Source organism: Sceloporus occidentalis, unplaced genomic scaffold (genome assembly GCF_023333645.1).
Source record: "Sceloporus occidentalis isolate IW3139 unplaced genomic scaffold, rSceOcc1.0.p SCAF_1, whole genome shotgun sequence".
In the NCBI taxonomy this organism is placed as follows: Eukaryota; Metazoa; Chordata; class Lepidosauria; order Squamata; family Phrynosomatidae; genus Sceloporus; species Sceloporus occidentalis.
Genome location: NW_028316981.1, coordinates 20284780 through 20296307, shown reverse-complemented (window position 1 = coordinate 20296307; position 11528 = coordinate 20284780). Strand labels below are relative to the sequence as shown.

At 41.0% G+C, this 11528-nt stretch overlaps 1 protein-coding gene across 1 annotated transcript; it reads right to left on the bottom strand.

Moving 5' to 3' along the window:
- Positions 1-719: 719 nt before the first annotated feature.
- Positions 720-11528, bottom strand: LOC149321067 (uncharacterized). The gene is made up of 4 exons (XM_089490812.1): positions 11489-11528; positions 6791-7180; positions 3409-3599; positions 720-1568 (listed from the first exon to the last, which is right to left on the bottom strand). Exons 1-4 carry the CDS (start codon positions 11520-11522, stop codon positions 1398-1400), a joined length of 786 nt encoding a protein of 261 aa, XP_089346938.1. The 5' UTR covers positions 11523-11528; the 3' UTR covers positions 720-1397.

Below are 11528 nucleotides of genomic sequence, written 5' to 3'. Positions count from 1 at the left end.
CACCACCCCTGATAATCCTGAACTCAATATTTCTGTTCTCTCAGTGGAAGAGTTTGAATTGTTAGCTATTACATTGAGAGAGGGAGAGAGATGGCAGTATAACATGCCAGGCCTGCAGTGGGGTGAGATGGAATGGGGGAGTCAGAGAAAAAATAAAATCTCTACCCACATTGACATGTACCACAATAATTTCATTCCTTGTTTTTGATAATTATTTTTCACCTAACTGGACACTTTGATGAACCACTTTGCCCCATTACTTGGGTTTTCCTTCATTTCTGAAACACGTTTACAAAGCTGAAAACAACTGGAAGACTTTTTTGGAGAGTTAAATAGTGCCTCAGAGACTTGGGTCTTTATCATACCACACAGTTATACCATTATAGCAGTAGTTTGGTCCCACTGTCTCTCAGAAAAAAGAAGGGAGACACCTCCATGTGTTATCAGATGGTCACCTATTTATTCTTTTTTAAAGCCTCCAAAAAGCCTTTCTAAAAGAATTAATCAGTGACCATCTAACAGCATGAAAGGGTTTTCTATTTACCACTTTTGTCTGAGCCTTATGTCATGACGTTGTCATTCCCTCAGTGCTGTTGTATAGTCATTGGAAACTTGATTTTTTTTCCATAATGAAAGTAATGTTTTTAACTAGTGGAATGTGGCAGGGGCTGCCTCTGCTAAATTCTTCCTTTGAATAAGAAAGCATGGTATTTTCTTTATTTGCAAATACAGTATACAGGCAAAAGACTTCAAAGGTACTTACTTGTTCTAACTCAATTCCTTGGTGAACAAAACTGGGCAGCTTCCAAAATCCCACCCTAGAAACATTCTATCTAGGAATCCTAAGAACAACATTCAATGTTCTTCCTCTTTTTCTGTCCATCTGTCCCAAGCCCAGGCTATATATCTGACAACATCTGGAGGGCCACAGATTCCTTATCTCATCTTTACCAGTTAATGTGAGGTTGGACGAAACATTCATGCTGTCAATGCAAATGATTATTTGGTTGTACATTCTCATCTGTGCTGCATAATTGCATTACAGGATTCATAATCCCTCTCTGCCCATTGTTTTACAGTGCAATTCTATTCCTGTCCACTCAGCTTGTTGATTTTAGTGGAATTTGCTCCTGCTTCAATGAGTACATAGTTGCACTGATTGTCATGTGTAAATCCACCTATATAATCCTATAAAGCAGACTTTACTTCAACTTGGTGCCTTCCAGGTATCTTGTACTTCACTTCCCAAGTTGACACAGTATTGGTTATGTTTGCTTGGACTGGTGGGATGTGCAGTCTAGAACATCTGGAGGGTACCACAGTGGGAAAAGTTGATATAAGCTCTTCCTTGGACAAGAAGACATGCAATGCTGTCTGTTAAGAAAAACAGTGGAAAATCAGCAGCCAACAATACAACGGAATTCATCTGACCCTGGCATTTTCACAAACAGAGAGGGATTGCTTGGCAGAGCAAGGAAAGTAGAATCCATTCTAGGTGGGTGCAAGATTGTCTCTCTTCCATCCCTGGCTGATGTCTTTTTCTCCATGCAATAAGTAAAGGAAATGTTCTGTGGAAAGGAAGAAGAATCCACAATGTACATGGATGCTAAATCGGTTGAACCAGTGAAGTGGTCTTAAATCAAAAAAGAGCAGAAAGCAATGGCCCCACTCCCTCCTTTGTTGCTTTAGTTGAGTAAAAACAGCAGCTGGCTTTATTGCAGTTATGGGCTTGTAACTCAGAGTAATCAAATCCATAACTGCTCCATATTCAGGAAGACTATGTAGACACAATTGTGGCAATAGTCTTCCTCAATATTTTCACAATTGAGGTACTACTGTCGCTACTGCAAATGCTGCCCCCAGGCCCACCATAACCACCTGCAGCTGCATTGAGTGAAGTTTCAATTACTAACTGAGATGCACGAAGCATGATGTTTCCACCCTCCCACCAGCAAGGAAGACCTCTGTTGTAGGTTCTTGTCTTTGCACATTGAGGGATGCTCCTTGTACCCTGGTCAGGAGTTCAACAGACCTCCTTCATGATGCAAGGTGAGTTTGGGGATCGGGTTTGGGTTCATAGAATCATAGAGACCTCATGGGCCATTTAGTTAGACACCAAGAAGTAGGATATCAATGAATGTTTGTTTTTTTTAAAGAGGACATGCCCCTTAATGCATAGGTACTCTCAATGTCTCTGGATAACATGGTTCAGTTCAAGCCACTAGGGCAGACACTCCCTCCAAAAAGAGAAAAGGTGGACTAGCTCTGCTAGTTCAGTTTGATAAGCAGTTACAGACACTGGCCTGTTACAGACTGCCAAAATAAAGCTGCTTCGGGTCTCTTTGGAGGTATGCTATTTAAATGATGCATGGGTCCTAAGAGTCCGGAGGTCGTGCCAAAGCCACACTCCATTCCTAAGCACTGGAATGCAGCTTTGGTGCAGCTTCTGGATTCTTAGGATGCACGCATCATTTAAACAGCATACCACCAAAAAGACCCAAAGCAGCTTTATTTTGGCAGTCTGTAACAGGCCACTGTTTTGAAAAAGTCCATTTGAAACTTAATAAAGGTCTTGTGAGTCTTGAGAGTCAGCATGGTATAGTGGTTTGAGCATTGGACTATGACCCTGGAGACCAAGGTTTGAATCCCCTCAAACATGAATACCCACTGGGTAACAAGCGTCATACTCTCTCAGCCCCATAGGAAGTCAAAAGCAAATCCCCTTTGAACAATTCTTGCCATGAAACCCCATGATGGGTTTTCCTTGGGGTCACCATAAGTCTGGAACAACTTGAAGACAGACAATAACAACCTGTGCATCTAAACTAAGACTACTGAAAGGCAAGCTCCAAATTGCCTGTGTAATTGCTCAGGAAGGACACTTCATAATGCCTTCAACTTATATAATTAAATATATTACACTTTAATACATGAGTAAACAATTGAAGCAGGTTCAGCAGCTACCAGTATGTTTCTGCCTCAGGAACCTGCAGAGTACCAAAAAACCCCACCAATATCTTCCGTCAAAACAAACAAACAAACAAAAAGCCAACACAAAAAACAACTAGAGGTGTACAAAAACCTACTTTTCATTTGGAAAAAACAACTAGATTTTGATATTGCCACATAGGGAAGTGTTGGTGTGTATGTGGTGGCAACCAGTTTGAAAGGTGAATTGCTCTGCTGCAGAAAGAAAGAAAAATGCCTTAGGACTGGAGGCTGCAAATGGCCTCAACAGGGCCACACTTTGCTTTATTCGATGTTTTGTTTTAATATTGCTACTATGTCTGTATCTAGTGTTCTCTGTCTTCGAAGTGAACAATATGTAAATATAGCTCCAAATGATCCAACCATGAAGAGAAAAGGAAATGTGATGCTTAAGGTAGAAAAGAGAGGGATGTCATTTACCTCAGCTATTATCAATCCAAGGAGGCAGAGGATCAAGCCAGCTAAACTTAACTGGATGATATTTGGTACTGTATAGTCTCTGTCATTTGCTGCCTTCACGGATGAGACAGGAACTTCCATGTCCGCTGCAGATAAGAGACTGGCATCATCACCATCTCCGTTATTATTTTTTTGTTTTTCCCATACCTCTCCTGCTGAAGGTAGAACAGTATCATTGACACATTAATGATTCATTAATTTAATGTAATCTCACAGACAGAAGAAATGTAGGGACAGTTAGCCCTAAAGATACAGGTTCTCAAAGTATGGGGCAAGGTTACAACCAATGAGTGGAAATTGCACTGAAGGAGTTTTCAGCTAATATGGGTTATATGAGATTTTTTGGACCACAATTCTGCACCAGATATCATTGATTGCAAGACAAACTGGACTTTTCTGCCCACTCCTTACATTACTATCCTTTTATGTTGGAAAGCAGCATCATTAAAACATCATCACTAAAACATAGAATTGTGATAGTTATTTTTTTTTTTTAATTGGGACCTATAGAGTGGGAATGGCTAAGAAGTGGAAGATGGGAGACCTTAATCTGACCAACTGTTGTACCAGAATATGTAACACTTGGGTACTGGAAAAACTTTCGCACAATGTTATTATTATTATTAACCTTTATTTATGAAGCGCTGTAAATTTACACAGCGCTGTACATACAATCTTTTTAGTTAGACAGTTCCCTGCCCTCGGGCTTACAATCTAAAAAGACACAGAAGGAGAAGAGAGTGGTGGAGGGAAAGGGTAAGAGGTCCAGCAGTTCCTCTCTACCTCCAAGGCCTGGACCAAGGCAAATGGACTGGAGGGAGGGCTTGGGTTCTTAATGGATGGTTAATCATTTTCCAGGGAAAATACATACTCTCAAGTAGGATAATGCATATACAGTACATAGCAATACAGGAAATGGTTTGATAAACAGACAACAAAAGAACACCAAATAGCAAGCGACAATTATGCAATGCCTGGGAAGGCTTCTCTGAACAGGATGGTTTTCAACTCCGTTTTGAAGCTGGTTAAAGAAGTGATGGCTCTTGCTTGTGGGGGAAGAAGGTTCCAGGAGTGAGGGGCAGCAAGTGAAAAGGGGCAAATCCGGGATGGGGCAGAGGAAATCCTGGGCTGAGACAGCAGGCCTTGACTACCAGAACAGAGGGCCCTGGTGGGAGAGCTTCTCGTAGACACAAAGGACACAACATGTTTCAAGAGAGCTGGTCGATGTTTACTGAACATGTAAATGACAACTCATGCCATGTACAGCCTCCACAAGAACAGAAATTGTTTTGGACAGACACGTTGCTCATAGACGAGGAGAGCCTTCATGACTGAGCCAGCATGATGTTGTGCTTTCTTTCTGTTTAGCTTATGGAATTTTTTAGGAATGTGACAGACAGGGGAGTAATGTTGGATGGAGAACCACATTTGTGTTTTTCTTTGAGTGCTGTGAGATGTTTGGGGTTTGACTTGCTGGGATTCTGTGTTGCTCTGGACCCTATTTTGTCCTGTGTTCCTTTTCTTCTTTTTAATATTTTTTTAAAAAAGGAGTTTTTAGCTATTTTGTTTGTTTGTTTAATTTATATGTTGCCTTTCTCCTCAAGGGGACCCAAGGCAGCTTACAGATTTTAAAAACATTACAATAAAATTTAAAACATTTAAAATCCTCTAAAAACAATATAAAAGTACATTAAAAACATACAGAAGTTAAAAGGCATGACAAATACACATGCTCAATATAAAAACCACAGAGGCATGCTTATCTTAAACATTAGGATAAACCTTTTAACAGGAAGAGTCTTTGCTACTGCAATTCAGTTTTAATAAGAAAAGTAACAGAAAAAATAAATAAATAAATAAACAATTAAAGGCAATCAGCCAGCTTGGCAATAGCAAGGGGGAGGGGGAACAAGGGTAGGGGAGGAGACACTGAGACCATGAGACTGCCAATATCACAACTGCAATGGCAGCAACGTTTTGCACCTTGGGACTAGAGCAACTCTGAGCTTGTTGATAGGTTTCCCCTGTCAATTAAAAGAGATGCCCTAACCACACTTTGGGGACACAACAGCTACAAGGTGGCATCATGCAATAAGTATTGCCAAAGTAATCTTTTCTGGCTCTAATCACATCTTAAAAGCCGCATGTGATAAAATTCTTGATGACAACTTCTAGAATGGTGGCCATGCTGCCTGTGTCTTCTAGGAGTTGCAGCCCATCATGTGCCGTTGGCAAGCTCTAGTCTAAAGGAATTAAATAGCATTCAGGTGGTCACTTGCTAGGAGTTGAGAACCAATAGTCAGCAAAGGGCTGGATTAGATTAGATCTGGGGCCTATTCTCTGTCAAGAGTTGTATTCTCTGAAAATAATCTGTTGCATGTGGTGAGTAGAGGGGAAGCAGCAGTGGATAGGACCACAACCAAAAGTAAGCAAAACTACACCTTTTCTGTCTTTGCATTAGTTGCTCTCTCCTTCCCATCCACCCTACTGAGTATGCTGCTGGCAAATGAACAAATTACTTTAGCCAGGCTATGGGCTGATCACATACAGAAGTCTTTGGAAACTGATGTGACCTGAGGTCTTCAGGTGGCTATCCTTGGATTCCTTCCAGCTTTGTGAGACTTAAACCAAGGGGAGATGGTCACGAGACGCCTATAAGAAGAGGAGGTATTGAGAATCTTGAACTAATCCCTCCTAGAAATGTTGTCTATGAATGTAAATGAGAACCATGAAAGCTCCTACATGAGGCACACAATTGCTTTCTGAATATACACATTTTTAAAGGGGACTCAGGTTCACAAACTTTGAATAATTCTGCCATAAAATGTACTTCAGTTGATCTTTTGTAAATCTCTGGAATTAGCAAAATAATCTAATGCTTGGATTCCAGAGTTAAAAGCTGGTGGTAGGGTAGGCTTCTTCAAAGAGATGTGTAGAGAAAACCTTGCTGTTGGTGTGTGCTTTGAAGTTGTTGACAACACTATGACAACACTAAGACAAACCTCTCATTAGGTTTTCTTGGAAGAATTTGTTCACACAGGGTTTGCCATTGGCTTCCTCTGAGAAAGCACGACTTGCTCAAGGCCACCCAATGGGTTTCCGTGGCCAAGTGGGGATTTGAACCCTGGACCCCAGTGTCCTAATCTAAAACACAAGCCACTATACCAAGCTGGCTCTCAGCAGGGAGAATTTACTTCAAGGAATTGTCAGTACTGGCTCTTAGATGAACTTTAAGTCTGATAGTTTGAAATACTGCAGAAAGAAAAGCTGAAAAAGATTCAAGCCCAGTGTGTATGGCCATTCTGATGGCCAACTGCAAAAAAATCATATTGAATTTTCTTACCGTCGATCACTGTTAGGTTGATGTTGGCCACTAACTTCACACCCAAAGCTAACAACGTGATAGAATAAATCCCAGAATCCTCAGCTCTCACATCCCGAAGTGCCAGTGAAGCATCCAGAGAAGACAATTGTGCTCTATGTCTGTATCCCTCGTTCTTCTCAATTCTGATCTTGCAGGAATCCCTCCAATGTTGATTTGCCTCACTTGCCTTGCAGTTATCAGCCATGAGCATCAGCACCAACTGAGGGCCTGTGACAAAATACCATCGTACCTGGAAATAATGTGGCAGTGAAGTTGTAAAGTTGAGTAAGGCAGAGAGCCAGGCTGTATTTCCTGGTGGGACGGAAATTGTTGATTTGGGCACAGTCAACAACAAGGCTGTAGTAGGGCCTGAGAGAAAGAATAAACAGGGTGAAGGATTAGCAGTTTGGGGTAGAAGCCTGTCATCTCAGGTTAAGATAGTTCCCTCTGACCGATGCCCTCTGGATGTGTGAGACTACAACTCCCATCACTGCCAACTAGGATGGCCACATGTCAGTCCTTTCCCTTTAGCTGCCATCTGTATAACTCCCAAGGGAATGAATTAACAGTCTTCCCTTCACCTCATCTACTAGAGAACCTAATACCTTCACTCTTTCCACAATGGAAAACAGCCAGAGAGAAGGTTCTCCACTCCATTACAGTGAAGGGCTCCAGTCAAGCCGAGAACAGTTTCTGCCTACGTTTGATAATGCCATGTAATATGCACCTGTTATTTACAGATTTCTGTTCAACTGCTTTTTGTTCCAATCTACCTTTGAAGAGTCTTTACATTATAAAGCAACAACAAATCCTGAAACTACACAATTGTACAACTCCACTTTGGCTGTCTTGGCAACATCCTAAGAAAACCTGGGATTTGTCATTTGGTGAGACCCTAGAGTAGCTATCTGGCAAAGAAGTATAGACCCCTTCCCTAAATTGAAAATCCCATTCCTTAGGATGGAACTTTGGTAGTTAAAGTGGAAGATAGTGCTATAATTGTGGGGTGTAACAGAGTTTCATAGAGCTGCTTGTTGCTTGTTGTGCTAAAGCTATAGAGAGACCCTTAGCACCTTCAAAACTTGCTACCATTGGCCATCCACAAAACTCTTCAGGGTTTGGGGCAAAACTACTTTCCAACCTGGAGAAACCAGCAGTAGAACCCTTTGCTACCCTCTGTATGAAAACACCAAGCTATGATCCCATTTCTGAGTCCAGGTCTTTAATCAACTGCATTGGTTTATTATTTTGCAGACTGCTGCTGCTATATGTTTATTTACTCTGATGCTTCCATATGCTTTATATCATATTTGTATATAGAATCACAGAGTTGAAAGAGACCATAAGGGCCATCAAATCAAATCCCATTCTGCCATGCAGCATGGAATACACAATCAAAGTACTCCCAACAGATGGCCATCCAGCCTCTGTTTAAAAACCTCCAAGAAGGAGATTCCACCAATCTCCAAGATAGTATATTCCATTGTCAAACTCTTACTGTCAGGATGGTCTTCCTGACAGTTCTTCCTGACAGTCTCTTTTCTTACAGTTTGAATCCATTGCTCTAGGTCCTGTTCTCTGGAGCAGCAGAAAACATGCTTGCTCCATCCTCAATATGACATCCCTGCAAAGATTTAAACGTAGCTATCATGTCACCTCTTCACCTCCTCTTCCTCAAGCTATACTCAGCCCCCTATGTCGCTCCTCATAAGGCTTCCAGACCTTTCACCATTTTGGTCGTCCTCTTCTGGACATGGTCTTACTTGTCAATATCCCTCTTGAATTGTGGTGACAAGAACTGGACACAGTATTCCAGGTGAGGTCTTTAAAATATAAATATAGATATAGATATATCTGTCCCCATTTGTTAGCCATCTTGAAGTAAACATGGGAATGTAAATTCAGACAAAATCTAGCTCAACATTTTGTTCCCATAGTGGCCAACAAGAATCCTATGGGAAGACCACAAGCAGGGCATGAGAGTGACTCCAGCCTGACACATACTCCCCAGAAAAAGATACACAGAGGCATTCTGCCTCTGATACTAGAGATAATATATAGCCATCATGACTAGTAGCATAGCTTATCTTCCATGACTTTATCTAACCTCCTTGTAAAAACCCATCCAAGTTGACATCTTGTGATGGTGAATGTGTCAGTTCAGCTCTGCAATGAATGAAGAACATATTAAAGAAGAAGCAAACATTTTAAAATATATAAAGATGCAAGGTATGCAAGGAATGGGGAACTTCTCAGATGTATTTTGTGAACAGCTGTTTGAAGCTGAGCAGTTCCTATAACTCTTGAAAGCAGAGGTTTGGTACATTAAACTAAATAAGAGAATAGCCCAGCTATACACAAGGAAGAGCCAACATTGTGCAGTGGTGGACTATGACTCTGGAGATCAAGATTCAATTCCCAGCTTGAGCACAAAAAATCACTGAATGACCTTGAGCAAATTATATTCTCTCAACCTCAGGGGATGGCAATGGCAAACCCTCTCTGAAGAAATTTGTCAAGAAAATGCTATACAGTACTAGGTTCGTCTTAGGGTTGCCATAATTCAAAAATGACTTGGAGGCAAAAACAACAACAACTACTACAGGACATATTTTTCAACGCAGTATGCCAGTGGTCTGCCAACAATGGGTTGGCATTCTACTTTGCAAAGGAGTGAAGCTGAAGAACTTGTAAATGCAGAACCCCCCAAATTTGTTTTTATGGCATCATAGTACACTATAATGGCCAGGGGAATCTGAAAAATAAAAACATCAGCTGCCTTCAGAGGTGGCACCAGACTTTTTCTTCCCTAAATTAATTATCTCTATACAAGCAAAATGTCACAGAGGAAACATCATGAGAAATAACTGACTAACATTGTAGCCTGCATGTTCTCCAGAGGTTTATTATTATGTTCAGATAGTGATGTAATTTGTTGTTGCAATATGCCTTCAAGCTGACTCTGACTTATGACTTACTTTCCTCTTAACCTGAGAGAGTGGGAATTGTTCATGGTCAGCCAGTGCATTTCCACAGCTAAAGTGTGATTTCTGTTCCAGTGACTCAGCCCAACACTCAAACCACTATAGCCCAATGGCTCTCGTTGTTGTTGTTGTCTTGTGCCTCCAAATCACTTGAGACTTATGGAGACTCCAAGGTGAAACTATCATGGGGCTTTCTTGGCAAGTTTCTTCAGAGGGGATTTTGCCATTGCCATCCTCTAAGGCTGAGAGAATGTGACTTGCCCAAGGTCATCCAGTAGGTTTATGCGGCTGAGCCAGTATTAGTCCAACGCTCAAACCACTACTCCAATTGGGTCTCCTGGCTCTTATAACACCCAACACTGAGACTGCATTTCAAATTTTGTTCAGATTTGGATTGGAGCTGCAGTGCTGGAAGGAGCATCTAACTCTCCCTCTCTGTAGCTGCCTCAATCTAAAATGCTCCCTGAAGGTGCAAGGAAGGAGAACAGATATTAATGTGATCCCATGATTTTTCCCCACTTGCCTCATACAGAGTTATTGTATATACTCATGTATAAGTCTAGAAATTTAGGTTAAAAAACCGACCTCAAAAACCTGAGTCGACTTATTCACGGGTCAATATACTGTAAGTACTGTACTTTAAATCACTCACACACACACATATATACACACACACACACACACACATATATATATATATATATATATATATATAACAATCCCCTGGTGAAAGACAAGAGTGTAATACTCCCTGAAAGTACTGGCCTCCTTCTACTCTGTCATCCATCCAACCTTTAGTATAAGCACAAATAGTTATCCCTGCTGGAATTTTGTAAGTTCTTTCTCATTGTTTTCCTTTACATCCATCATTACATGCCCCTACATTTTACTCTCAACTTATCCATAGGTCATATCAAAATCCATAATTTTGGCCCCAAAGCCTGCCCTCGACTTAAACATGAGACCAGCTTATTGTCAAGTATATACAGTAAGAGCTTTGGAGAAAATGATTTTGATATAGGAAATAGCACAAGAAGAACACATATTAATAAAATGGATTAAACACCTTGTCCCCAAATCCAAGACTACTAAAATTAAAAAAAAAAAAAATCCCTTGTACCTATTCTAATATTGAAAGGATGGGTAAGTCTCCCAAGTTCAGAGAAGCTCACTCTTAGATTGTGGCACTTAGGAAAGAGTGCCATTTGCCCAGCTAGAAACAACAACATATCAGTGCCATGGTCTATTTTACCTGATATTAGTAGTAATGGCAAAGCTTTCTGGTCTAGCTATTCCATTTTCATGATTACACAGTGTATAGCTATCCAGTCTACTCAACCAGTTTCTACTCCACTTTCCCTTTAATTAGCTCAAGACAGAGTATTTCATTCTTCTCCTCCTCCTCACCTTGTCTTCAAAACAATAACCTTGTGAGGTAGGTCACTCTGAGAGTGTGACTGTCCCAGGGGTATCCAGTGAATTTTATTGCCCAGTGGAGACTAGAACCTGGATATATCAAGTCCTAGTTGAACACTGATTATTACAGAACAACTGCTGTCCTCCACTTGTCATGATCATGTTGAGTGTCACCTGCAACTGTCCAGAGAAACCTCTGTAGCATGAGTCACATTAGGATTCATAACCATTTTCAGTGTATAGACAAGCATCTCTCTGCAGGAATCCCGTTACTCACCCACCAGCATCAGGGACAGCCACAGCTTTGCCATTGCAAC